The sequence below is a fragment of the Acromyrmex echinatior genome, chromosome 4, assembly GCF_024713525.1.
Source record: "Acromyrmex echinatior isolate Ae372 chromosome 4, ASM2471352v2, whole genome shotgun sequence".
Taxonomy (NCBI): Eukaryota; Metazoa; Arthropoda; class Insecta; order Hymenoptera; family Formicidae; genus Acromyrmex; species Acromyrmex echinatior.
In genome coordinates, this window is record NC_141855.1 from 2197815 (window position 1) to 2216068 (window position 18254).

At 29.9% G+C, this 18254-nt stretch overlaps 4 protein-coding genes across 8 annotated transcripts; 3 read left to right on the top strand and 1 right to left on the bottom strand.

The window, feature by feature from the left end:
• The first annotated feature begins 2121 nt into the window (after positions 1-2121).
• mgr (prefoldin subunit mgr) lies at positions 2122-3847 on the top strand. Its single transcript, XM_011058488.2, has 3 exons — positions 2122-2325; positions 2891-3414; positions 3549-3847. The coding sequence occupies exons 1-2, from the start codon at positions 2242-2244 to the stop codon at positions 3368-3370; spliced, it is 564 nt and encodes a 187-aa protein (XP_011056790.1). The 5' UTR covers positions 2122-2241; the 3' UTR covers positions 3371-3414; positions 3549-3847.
• LOC105147464 (c-Myc-binding protein) lies at positions 3827-9036 on the bottom strand. 2 transcript variants are annotated; one of them, XM_087405285.1, is made up of 3 exons: positions 9004-9036; positions 4971-5092; positions 3827-4356 (listed from the first exon to the last, which is right to left on the bottom strand). In XM_087405285.1, the coding sequence occupies exons 1-3, from the start codon at positions 9019-9021 to the stop codon at positions 4206-4208; spliced, it is 291 nt and encodes a 96-aa protein (XP_087261411.1). In that variant the 5' UTR covers positions 9022-9036; the 3' UTR covers positions 3827-4205. The 2 variants fall into 2 exon arrangements, with proteins under 2 accessions (XP_087261411.1, XP_011056792.1); XM_011058490.2 differs by lacking the exon at positions 9004-9036 and adding an exon at positions 5878-6206.
• LOC105147461 (transmembrane protein 267) lies at positions 8653-11363 on the top strand. 2 transcript variants are annotated; one of them, XM_087405280.1, is made up of 3 exons: positions 8653-8720; positions 8826-9133; positions 9752-11363. In XM_087405280.1, the coding sequence occupies exons 2-3, from the start codon at positions 8846-8848 to the stop codon at positions 10079-10081; spliced, it is 618 nt and encodes a 205-aa protein (XP_087261406.1). In that variant the 5' UTR covers positions 8653-8720; positions 8826-8845; the 3' UTR covers positions 10082-11363. The 2 variants fall into 2 exon arrangements, with proteins under 2 accessions (XP_087261406.1, XP_011056786.1); XM_011058484.2 differs by having other exon boundaries at positions 8663-9133.
• LOC105147462 (uncharacterized) lies at positions 9909-17821 on the top strand. 3 transcript variants are annotated; one of them, XM_011058485.2, is made up of 3 exons: positions 9909-9926; positions 14515-14636; positions 15905-17821. In XM_011058485.2, the coding sequence occupies exons 1-3, from the start codon at positions 9912-9914 to the stop codon at positions 16095-16097; spliced, it is 330 nt and encodes a 109-aa protein (XP_011056787.1). In that variant the 5' UTR covers positions 9909-9911; the 3' UTR covers positions 16098-17821. The 3 variants fall into 3 exon arrangements, with proteins under 3 accessions (XP_011056787.1, XP_011056789.1, XP_087261410.1); XM_011058487.2 differs by lacking the exon at positions 9909-9926 and adding an exon at positions 12070-12669; XM_087405284.1 differs by lacking the exon at positions 9909-9926 and adding an exon at positions 12805-12949.
• Positions 17822-18254: the final 433 nt, after the last annotated feature.

The window sequence follows — 18254 nt, forward strand, 5'->3', positions numbered from 1 at the left end:
TTTTATGAAGTATTTAAAAATTTAGCTAGATACAGATCTGAAAGTAATTTTGTTGAATTATTAAAATAATTAAATAATTATGAAGGATACTCGAATTGGTTGTTAAATGTCAAATTTTCCCAATTCTTATTCTTTTAGAATTTATAAAGACTTTTTGCAGCATTGCTCATTATGTTTGAATTTTTTATATAATTTTTGGATGGTTCAACAAAATTATTTTTATATTTGTATCTACCTAAATTTTTAGGTACTTTTGTTCTTTTAGATGTTCTTGTAGAAATTCACTTGTTATTTGTATTATATAATAATATATTATAATATTATATATTATATTGTATATCCACTGTAATATAGATGAAAAAAACAAGAAAACTCTTTAGAAAGACTAATGTAATAAAATAAAATATCATTATCTACTCAAGATACATATAATCGCGTGATAAATTATATATTACACATATTATATGCGGCGTATTATGATTTATATGATAAAATCAGAGCAATCTCGCTTGAAATAAGATTCAATTTATTTTCAATTCACTTTGATACAAAGTATGATAAAATTACTAGTATACTAACTTTATGAACGGAAAGGGAGAGGAGAGGAATTGGCTATACAATTGGCGGGTTAATTCGCGGTGACTGTTTTGTTTTGCATGCAAAGCAATTGTTGAATGAAAAGAGCGGCTTTTAAGCGCAAGTCGTCTAGACAACACTAGTCCAGATCAACCCCGCTTTACTCGATACACCATAATTCGGCTCTATTAGACCCAATAAAGTGTATCAGAGAGGAGGAATGCGCCCCGAGCCAATGATAAATGCGATGTCCGTTGGACCGTTCGTGCGCCAGAGCACACGACGTATGTGGGGTGCGGGTGGACATCTTAATTTAGATTGAACGTAGTTATCGAGAGTTATCGAGACTATCATCACTATCACACTTTTGCACTGGAGAGGAGATCCTTAAAAAAAAAAAAAAAAAAAAAACAACACTCAGCTTTAATTAAAATCTATGAAAAATTGCTCTGCTTGCTTTAAATATATGCTACTTCTACAATAAAGTTATTTAATAAAGATTCTTTATTTTCCAAAAAGAACCTAATTATGAAGTCCTTTTTATGTTTGTTATGTTAGTACTTATTTTAAAGAGAACACGAATAGAGAATACGAATTTTTAAAACCGTCTTAAAATTTATATATTTCAATAATATTATTATACATGTCTTTGTGTTAATTTTAATGTTTCGTCGCAATTAAGAATTTTAAACATTTAAAAAAATTATTCTAAAATTTTTATATAAATTTCAGAATTTTTGAGAATTTTATATAATTTTATAATTTTTTAGAAAATTTTTTAGATTTTTTATATGAATGGAATACTTTTTGGAAATAGTTAAGAAAGTCTATATTTTTCCAGAGAATTTGTTTTTCTAAATTTATATATGTAAATTGTAAAATATTCTAATAAGATTTCTCATTCTGTAATTTTTATAAAAAGACATATAAAATTTAAAGATATTTAAGATATTTTTTAGAAATTTAAGATATGAAAAATTCTTAAATTACGAGATATAAGAATTATTTTTTTCATCAGTGTCGCAATTTTTTCCCGTTCACCTAATTATCATAAACAGTATAATAAATGTTTGCATAAATTATCAACAGAGTCCGCCACAAATCGGACAGCTAAAATCTGTGGTACATGATGCGTGTTTTTCTCGTGTTTGGTTAAGAAAATGTTGCATACTTTTAAATAGCTAATAAATGCTATATACTTTTTAATAATCCCTGGCGTTGTATTCTTGAAAAATATCGCATGCAAAAATATACAAAGTGTATGTATTACATCTCTTTGGTTATATATACTACAGATTTTCCTAGTTTTTCGTATGCAATATTTTTTAAGGCTTCTGCGATCTGTTACTTTGTAGAATTTTTATTATTCTTATCAATTTAACAATACTAAAATTACTTATAGATCAAACATTGGATTATATATTTCATAGTTATCTTATTATATTTAAAAAAAAATTATATTCCTTACATTTCATAATTATTCATTGCATAAGTACGCAGGTTGGAAATTAACACTATGTTTTCAAAGGAGTTTCATGAGAACCGTCTCGAAAGTCGAAAGGAGCAAGTGGGATTGGAGAACAAGAGCATTTGTGAATCGTGAATCACGTTAGTGTGCGAGATAGATCGTAGAGGAGTGTACTTCGGATATACAGGAGATTCAAGATGGAAGACGGTGACAATAAAGTGGAAATTGAATTAGGTAAAGATAGGAAGTCATACGCCGGTATACCGGAGGCTGATTTTGTGGTAAGTGCGATTTTATTAATATTCATTTTACGCATGTACGCATGCCATACACATTCACAAAATCTGTATTATTATTCCCGTAATTCTCTTGATTTGTTGGAATCGTTCTACAATAAATTTTCGTTAATCATTCTTTCCGCGCGAAAAGAATACATATATTTCATTACTGTCTAAGGACATTGAGAAGCAACTCTTATTATTTCTATGACAATAAAAATTCCATATATATGTATTTGATCAAAATATCAATCGATTGATCGAACCTTATATGGTAACCAAAAAAATTATATACCGTTTTCATGTTTTAGTCTTGTAAATTTGTTATTCTATTTTCTATTTGCTTTGTTTTTTGGTTAATTCAAGTCGATTTGTATGATTAAATAAATATATACATTGCACGGAAATATTTTTATGTTTATCTTTATTAAACTACTGATAATTATAATTATCTTTTTATTAAATAAAACATGAAATATATATATTTTATAATCATAAAATTAATTTAATTAAGTTTAAAATCTTTATAAGTCACTCACTATAAGTCACTCACATTGTACAATTTCAGGACGATGTCGAAGCTTTTATGGCAAAGCCAGAAAATGATTCTGTGGACAAAGTACTCAAAAAGCTGGACGAGAGTCATGGAAAATATAAGTTTATGGAATTTAACCTAGTCAACAAACGAAGACGCTTAAAATCACAAATACCAGATCTCGAAAGATCTTTAGAGATGATCGAGAAATTGCAGATTGAGAAGAGTACCTTAGAAACGCAATTTTTATTATCAGAACAAGTTTACGCAAAAGCCATAATACCACCTACCGACAAAGTATGTTTATGGTTAGGCGCTAATGTCATGCTAGAATATACCTTAGATGATGCCCAAGAAGTGCTGACCAAAAATATTGAGGCAGCCAAGAAGAATTTAGGATATGTAGAGCATGATCTAGATTTTGTTCGAGATCAATATACTACTGTGGAAGTAAATATGGCACGTATCTACAATTGGGAAGTGAAGCGCAGACAAGCAGCAAAACCCACATGAAATTATTAATCTTACTTACACTCGGATCTGCCTAAAGCCAAGAGGTAATTCTCTAAGAATTAAAGAAAAACATTTTTTTCTCTACGTATATATATATACTTAGCTCAATGAGCTGATTTCTTTGGAATGTTAATATTACAATTTCTATTATTTTTTCATCATGTTTTGTATATTTCAGAATATCTTCTATATTATGAAGAATAAAATTTGTCAATACACAGCACACTATTGAAATGAAATGGAAGACTCAAAAATGAATTGTAACTCTTCACATACTAATATTTATATACATATTAAAAATGTCTACATTTTTATAATTGATTGTAAAAATGTTATCTTTTATCTGCAAATTGATTTTATTTGCAATACATTCTATATTACCTAAGTCCTAATAAAACAATTCCACTTTGATTAAAACAAAGGCAATAAATGATATTACATTTAAGAATACATGTATTGTAATAAACGTAAAAGAAATATTTATTTGGATTCTGAGATCTATTCTGTACAAACGACGCTCCACATTAATAAGTACATATGTCAATTACTTTACATGTAATTTGTCCTTAGAAAAAAAAATAATATGAAAGCTAACAGCTATATTGCGATTTTCTTAATTAAAAAACATGAATGAATGAATATATGTGTAATGGAATGTTTACACAAGTTCAGTAATTTATCTTATATTCTAACTTTAATAAATGTCAATTTATTATTATAGTAACGTCATATTTATTATAGTAAATGTAAGGCACATAGACTGACTTTAGAAAAGTCATTGTCCAAAAAAAAAGACTAGCATGAACTCTGGTCGAAGATATGTTATTCATAATGGTTACTCGGCCTGTACTTCATCCTTTTGTTCATACTTTGCTAATTTTGATTGCAGTTCGATAATTTTAGCTTTGGATTCCTCTAATTCTTTCTTCAAGATATCAATTTCCGAAGTATTGTCTATAATACCGCCAAGATTCTTACGTATATATCTATACTACAGATAAGGAAATAACTAATGTTTTTTTCATAAAGCACTATTAGAAAGCAAATACTTTCTCAAAAAGAGAAGTATAAAAGTTACAACAAATTAATGTTTTAATCCATTTCTATTAATATAGATTAATTTTAACCTCACTGAACCCACTTTTATCTTTTTCTAATTCTAAGGCTGGTATTCATAGTCTATTCTTATTTCAAGATCTTCTTAAGTAATGTCTTAAGACGCTAATGCAGCCATCTGATTAGTTTGTGACGCCCCAAGACAAACTTAAGATGGTCTTGAATATAAGAACTGACTATGAATATTGACCTAAAAATTAAAAAAAGATGAGTAAATTAAACCATTAATTGATTAAAGTTAATCTACATTGGCAGAAGCAGACAAAAGATCTGATTCCATCAATGCAAGATGAATTTTAATTAAATTGACTGAGATTAAAGTTAATTTTACATGTTTTTGATCATAAATACTGATGGAACCAGGCTTAAGTATATATGAACTACTTAAATATCTTTCTCTCTTGAAGCATCTTAAGTATCTTTGTCTTTAGATTGAACAATTATGTTGAACAACATTGATTCTTTATTAATAAGAAAAGGATACTCTAAGGCATCAGTTGGTTTTTCAGTCTCTTCATAGAGTGAGACAAGTATTTTTGTGAGGGCATCCATGACACCAGCTCTCTCCAAATACTTGCGAAATTCCTCTCGTTTGGCAGTGACAGACTAAAGCAAAGAAATTCATTATTCCAAGAAAAAAATGGAACATAATCAATGGATGAATTAGATTAAACTAGTACAAAACATATATTAAGCCAAGATATTTCTTTCAACTAAATTTGTATGATTCATCTTTCCTCTTTTTTTCTTCATGTAAAAAAAGAGAAAAGATGAGTACAAGTTTAGCTGAAAAAGTCTGTAAATATATTATAAGGTTTACAAAAAATATCTGAATTTTATGAATAATCATATTAACATGGATAATCATTAACATGGATAAGTATTTTTCATTTTCATTTCTTTGAAATCTTTACAAAGATTAAACCACATAAAGGACAAGTTTTTTTAATTCATCAACTGATCAATCGCATTATACACAAACATGCTTTTTAAACAAAATTATATTTACAATGCGATATCAATTGATGAAATAAAAAACTTGCCCAAACTAGCATAGAGGGCTGTTGTTTGTTTGGAATAATCCATTCCATTCCACATCCGACGCATATTCTTTCTGTACCGAAATAATTTCTGATTCATTTCTATAGTCTAATAACCGTTGTAATATTTTCCGAAAAGAAAAAAAGTATCGAATTTAATAACATTTGACATCAGTAACAGCAAATAAATATACGATACGAACATAGAATTATGGCCGATGTTACAAAAATAAACCGGCATGTAAAATAACGCTTGTATCCGTTCAAATCCGGTACAAACACGAGGCGGGCGATCTTTTCTAAAGAGTGATAGATTAAACGACTAAAGATTAATATTAATAAGATAATTACCATTGTAACGAATTTCCAAGCGGCCTTCTCGCTCGAGATTCTCTTGAAAAACGCAATCCGAGGGATATAGCTTACTAACAGCGAATGAAAGCTGAGACAAAACGGTCAAAGCCAAATTAGCGCCTGTCTCTTATCACGCCATAAACATAATATGGCTAGAGTCGGCTAGATCCACTAAACAGAACATGGAGTATGGACCGTCGTCACTGAAGAGTGACGATCGTATAATTTTTCCCTAGAAAAGAAAATGCAAAAATTTCACACGACCATTGACAAGGTATCACCAGCAGAGAAAAATTAGAGACTAGTAGCCAACTTCAGACGTGTCGTCAAGATGAAGATTAGGCTCCGCCCTGAACAGTAATTTTCTGCTGGAGTGGGGCTTTGACTATAGTATATGCATGTTTACGATGTGCAACAGTCAATAAAGGTTTCCAAAGAGACTATGCAAGCGATTTTAGAATCCATTAATTTGCATGGTACTGTGACCTTTTATACTTGAACCGGAAAACAGAAAAAGAAGAAAAAGAAGAAGAAGAAAAGAAGTCCGTAACGGTCAACTTTCGCATTTGAACTTGCCGGTCTTTACTGTTCGGGAACCTAAAGCCGGTTCTACATTAGTTGCAAGCCGATCGCAAGTTTGTTGCGACAGCCAATATGAAGCGTTAATTTTAAAATGCAAACTTCATATTGGCTGTCGCAACAAATTTACGATTGGCTTGCAACTAATGTAGAATCGTCTTAATAATCTTCAGCCAACTTCAGTTCGGCGACACCGAGAACATTTCCTATAGCAAATATGAAGGACTAGCAGTCCATCTGTTTATGGTCAAAGGATTGAACGCGGGCATCAAAACTCTATAAGCATGGAAGAGATTGGAGAACATGTGACCTTCGTCTTGATTGGACATGGTCATTCACGTGACGCAATTGCTATTCTCTCCCTTTGAGGTTCTTTAGACCTTTTTATCTTTGATATTCATAGCAGTTCTTATATTCAAGATCGTCTTAAGTTCAGTTTTAAGATGTCACGAATCAATCAGAAGGCTGCATTAGCGTCTTAAGACATTACTTAAGATGGTCTTGAAACTAAGAATCGATTATAAATGGCTTAAGAGAAACCTGAAAGAGGTTATACCGGTCTTTTTCCTGCTACTACCGAAATCGCCCGGACACTACCGCCATATATCCATTTTTTCAACTACGTGACTACATACATTTTCTGATACTATCGATAAAATCGTATCGTCGAAAGTAGATGTGGTTCGTCTCTGTACTAAATCCTTAGAACAAAAGCGTACCGATTATCCATGGAAGGGATAGTTTAAATCTGGATCTACAGTAGATGTTTTAAACCTTAAGCCGTAAGAAATTGCTCAACTACAGTCGAATGCGAAGAGAATAATTGATTGTGTTTCTTATGATTTAAGATCCATTTCTTAAAAATTTATTATAGATCCGGAGTAATGGGTCCTTGAACGAAAAAATTTTAATTTCGCATGTAAATCTCCTATATGTAAATAAAAGTGATGAATTGAATTTTAATAAACGAAATTGAAAATTTTAACAAGTTAATTTAGTAAATTTTGTTTTATAAAATTACAAAGTTATGTTTCTTTATGCAAATTTTCAGCCCGTTTTTTACCAAATATAATTATTAATGCAACTATTTTATTTTAAAATAAGACGTGAATGATTCTGTCATTTATGTCTTATTTTATTATGTCTTCTAAAATAAAAGAATTATTTAGTATTTATTATTTTAAATAACAACACTTCTAACTTATTTCTTATTTAATATTTTAAATAAGTTTTCGGACACTATTTTAAATTTAATATTTTAAACAAGACGTATGAGTTTTTTTTTATCGATTCCTACGATTTTATATTTTAAATAAGTTTCTGAAACTTATTTTATATTTTTTATTTTAAATAAGTCGTAACAGTTATTTTACCGAGCTATGATCGGCATTATATATAAGTTTAAAGAATTTTTGAAACACAGAATAATTTGCAGCAATAATAGTGTCATAAATTAATTTTTTAGCTAAAAAATTAAATAATGATTAACAAGATATTTAATATTTTTAACCTTAAAGCTGTATTAAGCACAAATTATTTTGCAATATTAAGAAAATTTGTATATGTCTTTAATAGAAGGAATAAGGAATAACGATTTTTCAATCTGTTAAAAATCAGGTACATCGGAATACACGATTTCTGATAGATTGAAATTGTTATTCCTTATTTCTAATTCCTTACTCTTATTGTATCTGCACTTTTTTAAATTTATGATTTATTATTGTACAATAGCATGTATGTAATAAATTATAATTAATAAGTTATATAAAGTACGTTTATAAATAAGTATTAAATAAGTACATTTATATCCAATTCTACCAATGTAGATTAATCTCGGTATAGCTTAATTTTGATCTTTTTTTTATTTTAAAAATTAATAAAAAGTAATTCCAATTGATAAAAAGTAAAACCAAGATTAAAGTTAATGTACATTATAATTGTCCAGAGACCTACATAGATAATTAAACTAAGTTGTAGCTATAAGTATAATTTTAACTACAAAAATCAGATATTTTAGAAAATATTTGAAAAACAAATTTTTTTTTAAGAATGAAGAAAAAAATAAAGTTAACATAAAATAGTTAACATTTATCTTTTCATCACTGTAGAAAAATGACTCAAATTCAATCGAAGTAATATAAAATTAAACACGATTACAATTTAAAAAAATTAAGCGTTCATGATTTCGCGCGCCGCAGATAAACTGAACGAACTGGACTTGCGCACACCGCGCGTATAATCAAGATGGCGGACCATCAGCAGTAAGTGTTTGGTTTATCGTCATCGTGCTTCGAAATTAATCACGAAACGCGGTATTAAGTTGTAATTGAAGTACATTCGCGACAACTACTGTTGTTTTCCCAAAGGAAAAAGAAAGCCGTGCTTGATGTGGCGCGAATTTTGGTCGCGTGCGCTTCTGACGTGTGCGATCGGTGCTTGTTCGATCATCGGCGACTTTGGGTTGAAATGGTTGAAGTACGACAAGAATGAGTCGGCGCGCGCAGCGCTTGACAATGCGACGCACGCGATGGTGGGCGGCCTCACGTGGATGTTAATTGTCATCCTTTCGCGGAAATCAATTGTGCGCAATCTAAATAGTATATTTTCCTGCTTCTTGTTGGCGTCCTTCGTTGATCTGGATCACTTCATCGCGGCGCACAGTTGGCATATCCATGTGAGTACTATCACAAGCAAAGCATTCGAAAATTAACTTCGAAATTTGGATGAGCGATAAGCGGAGCGTATATTTTAATGATGACGATGTAATTAGTTTTTATATTCTTTTTAGTAAAATATAGGAATTAATTATATTTAAATAAATTTATTAATACGAGTTTAAAATTTTCTTTTATTATATTAAACTCGTATGACGTTTACTTTAATTTCATTCTAATTTTAATTACATTCTAATTTTAATTTTTAATCTAGAATTTTTATTTTAAATTTAATTACAGAACAAAAAATATACATTGAAAGTTACAAAAAAATTTGGAAATTATTTTTTTAATGTAATAAAATTATTAAACAAATGTTGTCAAATCGAGTTACTGAAAAAATGGTATATATAATAACTAAATAACCAATAGTAAAAAAAAGAAATTTATAACTTTTATCACAACAAAAGTTATCACTGTAACTAGAAAAAAATCGCAGAAATTTATGGAAATGTCTAAAAATATTATTTTATTTCTATTCTTGTTTTTCACTTTTGTGTGTGTGTGTGTGTGTATTTACATATCTGCATATATATCTTTATTTTTTTTCTAATTTTAGCTTTCATTATTTTTTTCAGGATGCCACGCATTTACAAAAACGGCCTTTCTTACATTGCACTACCATTCCTATTTTATTATGGACATTTTTTATCTTACTCTCCAATACCTTCCATTCTCCTCTAATGGAACACATTTCCTGGATGATATTGGCCGCCTTCCTGAGTCACCACATACGAGATGGTACCAGAAGAGGTTTGTGGTTTTATCCCTTCGGATCTACCCGTCCTATTCCCTACTATTTATACGTAAGTCTTTGTATGTCCCTTCCTTATATACTACATTGGCTTATGAGCCTGCACACATTTACGCCGAAGAATAACAACAATATTATACTCATCGATGTATGAGACATATTTTAGAACACGCATATTGCATATCGAGTGTACAAACAATCGGACACCTTTTTAAAGGTGTATATACGAGAGCTATTATTTTGGGTGCTTTCCAGCAAGAGACACAGATGATATAGTGTAACACAATGAATCATTACATCTTTGTTGTTTGCTGATGTTAAACAAAAATGACATGTTCATTGTGTCACACATCTTTGTTGCTTGCTGGAAAACACATTAATATCTTGTATAGTGACAGTCTAGTATTGATATTCCTAGTTTATAAAATCGAAGATGAGAGAAGAAAAATTTAAGATTAAGCTCTCTGGAAGAAATAGATATGAAAATATTTTTTCTTGAATTAAACATTATTAATAATAATGTTTGCTCTAATAAAATTTTAATTTTAAATTTAATTATTTAAAAAGACATTTTTAATATTACGTTAGTATATGTCTTCCAATTAAATTTCAGAGTTAGATATGTCTTCCAATTAAATTTCATAGTCATACTAGTGATTAATGTGATTATAACGTATTTATCTTATTATAACTTATTAATCCTATTTGTTTTATTCGAATAGGATGTTTCCAATAAGCATATTTCAATTTATTAAGAAAAGAAAAATATGAACCAAATTAAACAAAAAATTTTAGTATATTTGTTCCATATTTTTCTTTTCTTAATAAACTGAAATATGCTTATTGTTAGAAACATCTTATTCGAAAGAATATAGAAGATAATAGATATTATTTAATATATATTAATATTTTCGAAACGTTATCAGGGTTTGTATATATATATATATATACACACACATATATTTTTATATAATAAATGTACATATACATGTACATAATATTACGTAATGATATGCGCTTACTTAATTTTGTATAATAATCACAAGCGGTTAAATACGGTTGTAATGTTTAACAGTGATGCAATATGCATGACAACAACGATGTTATATCGTCGCTCGTCTGAGCGAAAGGGAAAGTCGGAATAAAATTTTTCCAAGTTGCGGATGGCAACTCGGTTTAACACATCCGTGTGCACATGATGTATACATTTTACAACTGCAACGTGTCGTTGCAGCTGTGCGTGGTTTATAGACGAATCCCACGTGCGTTTGTTTTCTATGCCTGCACGTTCAATACCGTTTATTTTTTATATTTTTTCCTAATATACTCAGGTACTTTGAAGTATTCTCAGCGCCTGCAGAGTGGAAATATAATTTTGTGATCAATAATAAATAGAACTATTTAACGTTCATGCGTTAATAATAATTATAAGCGAAGTGTGACTTATATTCTCATCTCTATTTTTAAACGACTCATTCTTACGCACTTTAAAATCGTTCCTATTTTTTCCCGAAACTACCGTATATCCTGTTTACACTATTAATTTATTTAACTGAGATTTTATCTCTTTTATTGACATACTCGATACTGATATTTGAATGACTGTAAATAAAATCGATAAATCGTATTTAAGTCCTACATCAAGAAAATCTCCACTTGAAAGCTCATGATATCCGTATCTTTATGATATGAAGTCTAAAAATTTAGCAAGACGTATATCTGAAAATAAATATGGACCATCAAAATAAGGATATTGATAATGCTGTAAAAAATTTTGACGTTCTCTAGCAACCAGCTTAAACACCAATATATAATTATTCTAGTATACAATATAATTTTCAGATCTACATCTCTTAATTTGTATAGATACTTTCAACAAAATCATTCTTTCCCACCAACATACTGAACCTACTTATACTGAATTTTAAATGGTCCTCTCGCAAAAGAATAATTTATTGATGTATTTGAATGAATGTTAGCAGAATTATCGATGTCTGGTGAACTAGCAAGAATTATCGATGATTATGCAACCGAGAATTCTTGCCTAGATGCAGGACACCACGCAGGGACTCGTCTTTGTGGGTGAGAGCGTGGAGGAGGCACGGATGCCCCCGCGGTGACACGCAAGTTGCACACGTGTGTACACACGCCCGCTGGAAGGGGTTTACTTATCAGCATTCGGCGTTGCTTAGCTGGCACTGCCGGCTTCACTTCACCTCTTGACGGTCTTGCTTAGTGCTCGTTTAACTAGCCAGTCGTGCCGCACCTGTCGGACAAAGATTGCCGAACCGTCTGATTACAACGGATAAACTTAATAATTTGTCGCACAAAGATTCGGGAATCATTATTGCGTTATCCCTCACGTGTTTTTCTCGTCCATCTCCTATCTCTTCGTCTTTCTCTTCCTTTTTTTCATTTTTTTTTAGAACTTTAATAGCAATTCCATTGATTGCCACTATTATTTCTCGACAATCACTAACGTTAGTTTCTCTTGTGGATTCTTCGAGTGAAACTTTTTTCGCAATTGATTGGAGGACCGCGAATATCCTAATTGCAATCTACCAATATTTTGGGAATCCATAATAATGTCATCATGTTCTGATAAATACACGAACAGATCACGATAACGCACTGATATCTGGTATCTTGAGCTAACGCGATATCTTATATCGACAACGCCGCGAACAAGGCATGACAAGACCGGTGTTCGTGGATTCGGCTGGTTGATTCATACACAAGATGGTAAGTAACATGGTAGTTTCTCCCACTTTTCGGTGTTTACGTATCTCTAGATTCCGAGGTCGATCATACGGTCCCTGACCGCAAATTGTCCCCGCAAATACGCTCAAGGTATCACGTGCAACAGTTTCTCTTTCCTTTTTTTCCCTGCAAAATTCCTAGTCGTGTTTTTGCTCGAGTGACGTAAACAGTGTATCAGTTTATAGATCATTTATGTGATACATAGTTATGCCTATGTAGCTTCATGGCAAAGTTAATATTTTTAGGTTTATCTTTATCTGTGGTAAGTTCCACGTTTGACGATATTTGTGCTGACAACAAAAAATCAGATAGGACACACACACACACACATAAAATTACACGTAATTGCAATTTTTTTTAATATTCGCAAAAATATATTTCTACTTTATTTAGAAAAGTATATTATATGTATATCTAATATATATTTAATATACACTCCGCAAACATTGGATTATTACATTCATTTGTTTTTTTTTTGCGGGTGAATATCCATATATATATATATATATATATATATATATATATATATGTGTGTGTGTAAAAATATACATAATTTATTTTTATCAAATTTTTTTTTGTTAAAATTTGTTAGAGTCTTAATCATTAGCACAATTAGAACACATATGGTATGTTATCTTGAATAGAATTATCTGATAATTTTCCATATCAACGAACAAATATTCTTTTAATGGCTCATCAGTTAATTAGTCTTATGACAAGAATATATACTGATTAATTTTCAGACATACACAGTTAAAAAAAACGTTTAAAGCTCATGCAATCATTCGCAATTGATTGCATCTTTTTCTTTCAATTACTCCCTCGCTTTTTCTCTCAGACGAAATATGAGATATTTACAGATTCTAGTAGATCTCGTATCATAATTGATCACGTCCGTTCGCAGACCTCATTATTAGAGATGCAGCTATGTGCACGCAAGGTCGGATTTGTGCAAACGTTGAATCGAGAAATACATGAAGTAGATATTCACGAGATAAATTTTGATTAAGGAGATAAACAATAGCATCACACAATAATGATTCGAGAAAAGCGTGTTAATTCGCCATTCTTGGTATTGTCAGCAATCGTTTTGATATTGAAATTATAAATGCTGTTTACGAAATCTCGAGGAAACGACTACCGACCGCAGACAGAAATACATACGACAGAAATTCCATCCTACGATCTTGCATTCTCGTTTCCGATAACCAAGTTACTTAAAACTGTCACTTCATCGCTTTAATTAACGCTTATATGTCAAAATCGAGACGTATGAATTTTATCGCGATGCTAGATAAGTAGAGCATTCTGAGCATCTATAATACAGGATGTTTCTGAAATAACGCCTACTAATCATATAATTATTCCTAATAAAAAATAGCTATAGCTATTCCTAATAAAAAACTGAATCGAAAAGTCCTGTACATTTTGCAATTTTCGCAATATTTTTTTTATAATTACTCAATGAGCAAAATGTCTAAAATTGATATGTAAGATAACTTTAAGATATCTTTAAGAGTTCTTTAAGAAACATTTTCAAAATATTTCACAAAAAACACACTAAAAGATATCTTAAAATTGTCTTATACATCGATTTTATCTGTTTATGCGGCAATGTTTAGAAATTAATATCTCTCTTGTGAAAATTGCAAAATGGTAGACGACTTTTCAACTCAGTTTTTTTATTAGGAATAGCACTGTATGATTAGTGGGCGTTATTTCAGAAACATTCTATATATTAGCAAACAATCCTCAGCTCTCATCTAATTCAAATTTAATTTTTTTTTTTTGCGAAAAAGTGACTGTAAAAGTGTCTCTTCTTTCTAGGAAATCGAGGATTTGACACTATATTTTTACATTGCATGCGGTATCTTCGCCGGTGCGCTTATCTTACTTTTCGTTTTGGTGACCGTGCTATTCGTGAAAGTAAATCGATTATCCGAGGACGGGTGAGTAACACAGCCTTTTTGTCAGCTGATAATTGGGACGCCAATTGAAGGTTTTGGTTGCATAATCCAAAGACATTAAATATTTATCAAATATTAATTATGCTTATCATCAGTAAATATTGATTAACGTTACTCACATTCTATTTCATCGGTGACAGACATATACTTTATTGCATAAAAGTGCGTAGTCGAAGACAATGTGCGTCTCCCCGCTCGCGTAACGCGTTTCAAAATTTCTACGTTGTTGTACCGTAGTTAAATACATATTACTGTCCGATCGCGAATCGTTGGCGACGTATTTCACCATATATTGCGAAATATCCGGTTTTGTGAACTTCAGTTTCGTGAAACATAAACTAAACGTCTCTTTTTTGATAATCGATTCTTCTACATTTCCGACATTTCCTTTTCATATTGCATAAATCTAAGTAATCGAAAAATTGAACTATAATTCCGACCATTTATTCACAAAGTGAATAAAAGTTATACAAGTTGAAACGGTTTTAATTAACTGTACATTTATGAATCAATGATTATCGAGTATTACGTGCAAGATATTGATATCCGTGGCTATTTGATTGCTTCACTTATTTAGTGGTGCACCTGCGTGGCGAAAGGAAAGTAGAGAAAAATGCTTGATGTATATCTGCAACGGAGGCAGTTAGATATTTTCATTTTTTTACCGCAGGAATGAAAATACGTATATTTCTTTTGTGAGTCACGTAGCCAACGACGAAATGTTGATAGTATATCTTTATTGCCGCGATTATTTCGCTTATCTGATCGTCCAAGAACACAAAGCGTAATGACGATCAAAAAAGCACCTTAATTAATGAATAATTTCTGGTTTGCAAATATTTAACATGAAGATGCAATTTAGTTATAATCTCGATTTGATTTTATTCCAATCGTACGAGAGTAAATCATATAATAGTACCACTTGTTATTACATAGAGAAATATTTTGGTTTCATCCAGTTTCCTTTTCTTTCGTAATTGTTCAAAAATATTTCTACTCCTATGAAACTTGAAGAAGTTTTTTTTGCCCAAGTTTCGTTCAGTAATTCCTTTAATCATTCATTACTAATACGAGTAATCATGTTTCTTTCATATAATGTCCGAGAGACATTCCTCCTTGTAATTATTATAATCGGCGATCGATTTAAATTCAGATGTCAATAAGATAATCACTCCTATCGAATCCTTTTCGTTCCTCTCCTGCATTTGTGGTAATGATTCGCTCGCTAAGGAAACTGAAAATTGATGTAGGTCCAACCAACTAAACAGACAGACAAATATGATGGCGGACTTCTGTTATACCAATCCCACGATCGTGCCTGGAGAACTACTCTCTCGTCGTGGCTTTTCCATGTACAGTGGAGCTGACAACTTTGATGATGATTTCGGCAAGAACAAAAACGCTCATTGTGGAACGTATCATGAGGCTCGATCAAAATTCTGATTAAAATTTGAATCTGGGATGATCGCTCTCCAATTATTGGTGCGGCTTATACAAGCTGATTAATCTGCAATTATAAAATCAAGTAGCAATTAAGATATTGCGTAATGTAAGATATTGCTTAGTAATGTAAGATATTATAGTTTAAGCTATTAGCTGGATCAAATTATTAATAGTATTATTTGCTCTTTATGTATAATCATTTTCTGTGTAACTTTTTGCGTAATGTACTCGATTTAATGTCTTTAATTTTTCTTACTGACTTTACGCAGATGTTATTTCCCGCAGAATACAAACTAAAGATGACTCTATATGATTAATAATACTGACATCAATATTTTTAGTATTTTTACAACCTTACACCATCAGTATTATTGACAATTATATATAGATATATTTCACTTTAGTTTTATGTAGATTATCTATTGCACTGTGACATACTGTGGCATGGATTCTAATAAAATGATACATCAGAGAAACGTTTTTTCAATTGAAAGAAATGTTTCTATGATTAAAGAAAAAATTTCTTTGATTTGAACATCATTTCTTTGATTTGAACATAATTTTTTAAAATAAAATAAAATTTATTTAATTTTAAAAAGTGATGTTTAAACTAAAGAAAAAATATTTAAATCAAAGAAATTTTTTTTTCATTAATATTATAATAATTTTCTATGTAGAGGTGATACAACACGATTAATTGTACACAACAGTTACATTGTTAAATAGAAAATTATATAACATTGATGTAATATTATTATTTGTATTCTGCGGATTGTACATATTGCCTAAATATTGAAATTTTTCATGGCTTTTCACTGCAGCGTGAAATACAATTTTCAAAATTGATATAATTCGGTCAATGTTGTAATATATAATTAATAATTGGAAAAATCGGACTGCCATTTTATCGAAGACAATTTTTAGTTGCGTTAACTTTTCTTTTGACATCTTTGAATATCTTCAATATTATCAAAGTGCATAAAATTATTCAAAATGTAAAAATTAATAATTAACTATCTTGAAAAACGTATAAAAACAACAAGATAATAAGATCATAATCGTGAATAAGATCATTTGTTTATATATTATTATATTATTATCGATATCTGTTTTATCGATTTCTCGTCGATAATACTGAAAATTTACCAGAGAATTTCTAGATGTCTCTGCATGTATTTCACGCCGCAGAGAAATATATAGACGGTGCTCCGAAATGGTCGCACTTGTTTCCATAAGACTGGAAAGAATTTAATATGCATAATTCCTTATGCATTTAGGATGCACAATATTTTTCAGTAGACATATAAAGAGTAATAATAATACTAGACTTTGAGACATATATTAGTCGACTCAATACTTTTGACAGACTCCATAATTATCTGTGTGGATCTAGCCGACGTATAGATGATATAATGTAACTGAGATAATATGCAATACCAAAGATATATACATATATATACATATGTATATATATGTATGCATAAATATATATAATTATACTTAAATTAATAAATCACGTAGACTGGAAAATAATTAACTTATAACACATAATAATCACTTTAGCAGAGAATTGAACTTAATACTTATACTTTATATTTATTAAACGTATAATAATGTGCACAAATGAAATGAAAAAAAGTAATATTTCTGAGTAAATGAAGTTTAATGAAGTCTGAGTTAATAAAACGTTCAATTAAATTATGAAATCACAAATAAAAATACAAGAGAGATTTTTTATTTATAAAATATTATATATATATATATATATATATATATATATATAATAATTATACGTATGCAAATATGTAATATAATAGATTATCTATCCTATAAATATCGAACATATTTTTTTGTGTATATTTATTAGTATTATTAAATTAAATACATATATCTCTTGCTATATAATTTAAATATAATACATATATATATTTCGTTATGTAAGATAGAAAAATACAAACTTTATTCTACCTAGTTTAATCGCCAAGAAAGATTCAAGTTGATTTATCAATGGTATGCATTCAGCAAAGTATCAAAATAGCTATTCATCATGAATATTTCTATAAATCTTAAATAAATTTTGCAATCTTCACACGAATTATAGTCAGAATCAGGTTTTCAATGCAACAGGTGTTCCAATAGTATTTAAAATAATTCTGG

What these genes read in the sequence shown, in the direction of transcription:
- mgr (XM_011058488.2), top strand. Translation starts at nt 2,242, where the DNA reads ATGGAAGACGGTGACAATAAAGTGGAAATTGAATTAGGTAAAGATAGG. An exon ending in TACCGGAGGCTGATTTTGTG is followed by an intron (nt 2,326 to 2,890) that starts GTAAGTGCGATT and finishes GTACAATTTCAG; the next exon opens with GACGATGTCGAAGCTTTTAT.
- LOC105147461 (XM_087405280.1), top strand. Translation starts at nt 8,846, where the DNA reads ATGTGGCGCGAATTTTGGTCGCGTGCGCTTCTGACGTGTGCGATCGGT. An exon ending in CGCACAGTTGGCATATCCAT is followed by an intron (nt 9,134 to 9,751) that starts GTGAGTACTATC and finishes TATTTTTTTCAG; the next exon opens with GATGCCACGCATTTACAAAA.
- LOC105147464 (XM_087405285.1), bottom strand. An exon ending in AAACCAACTGATGCCTTAGA is followed by an intron (nt 4,357 to 4,970) that starts GTATCCTTTTCT and finishes TCTGTAGTATAG; the next exon opens with ATATATACGTAAGAATCTTG.
- LOC105147462 (XM_087405284.1), top strand. Translation starts at nt 12,911, where the DNA reads ATGGCAAAGTTAATATTTTTAGGTTTATCTTTATCTGTG. An exon ending in TAGGTTTATCTTTATCTGTG is followed by an intron (nt 12,950 to 14,514) that starts GTAAGTTCCACG and finishes TCTTCTTTCTAG; the next exon opens with GAAATCGAGGATTTGACACT. An exon ending in AATCGATTATCCGAGGACGG is followed by an intron (nt 14,637 to 15,904) that starts GTGAGTAACACA and finishes AAATTGATGTAG; the next exon opens with GTCCAACCAACTAAACAGAC.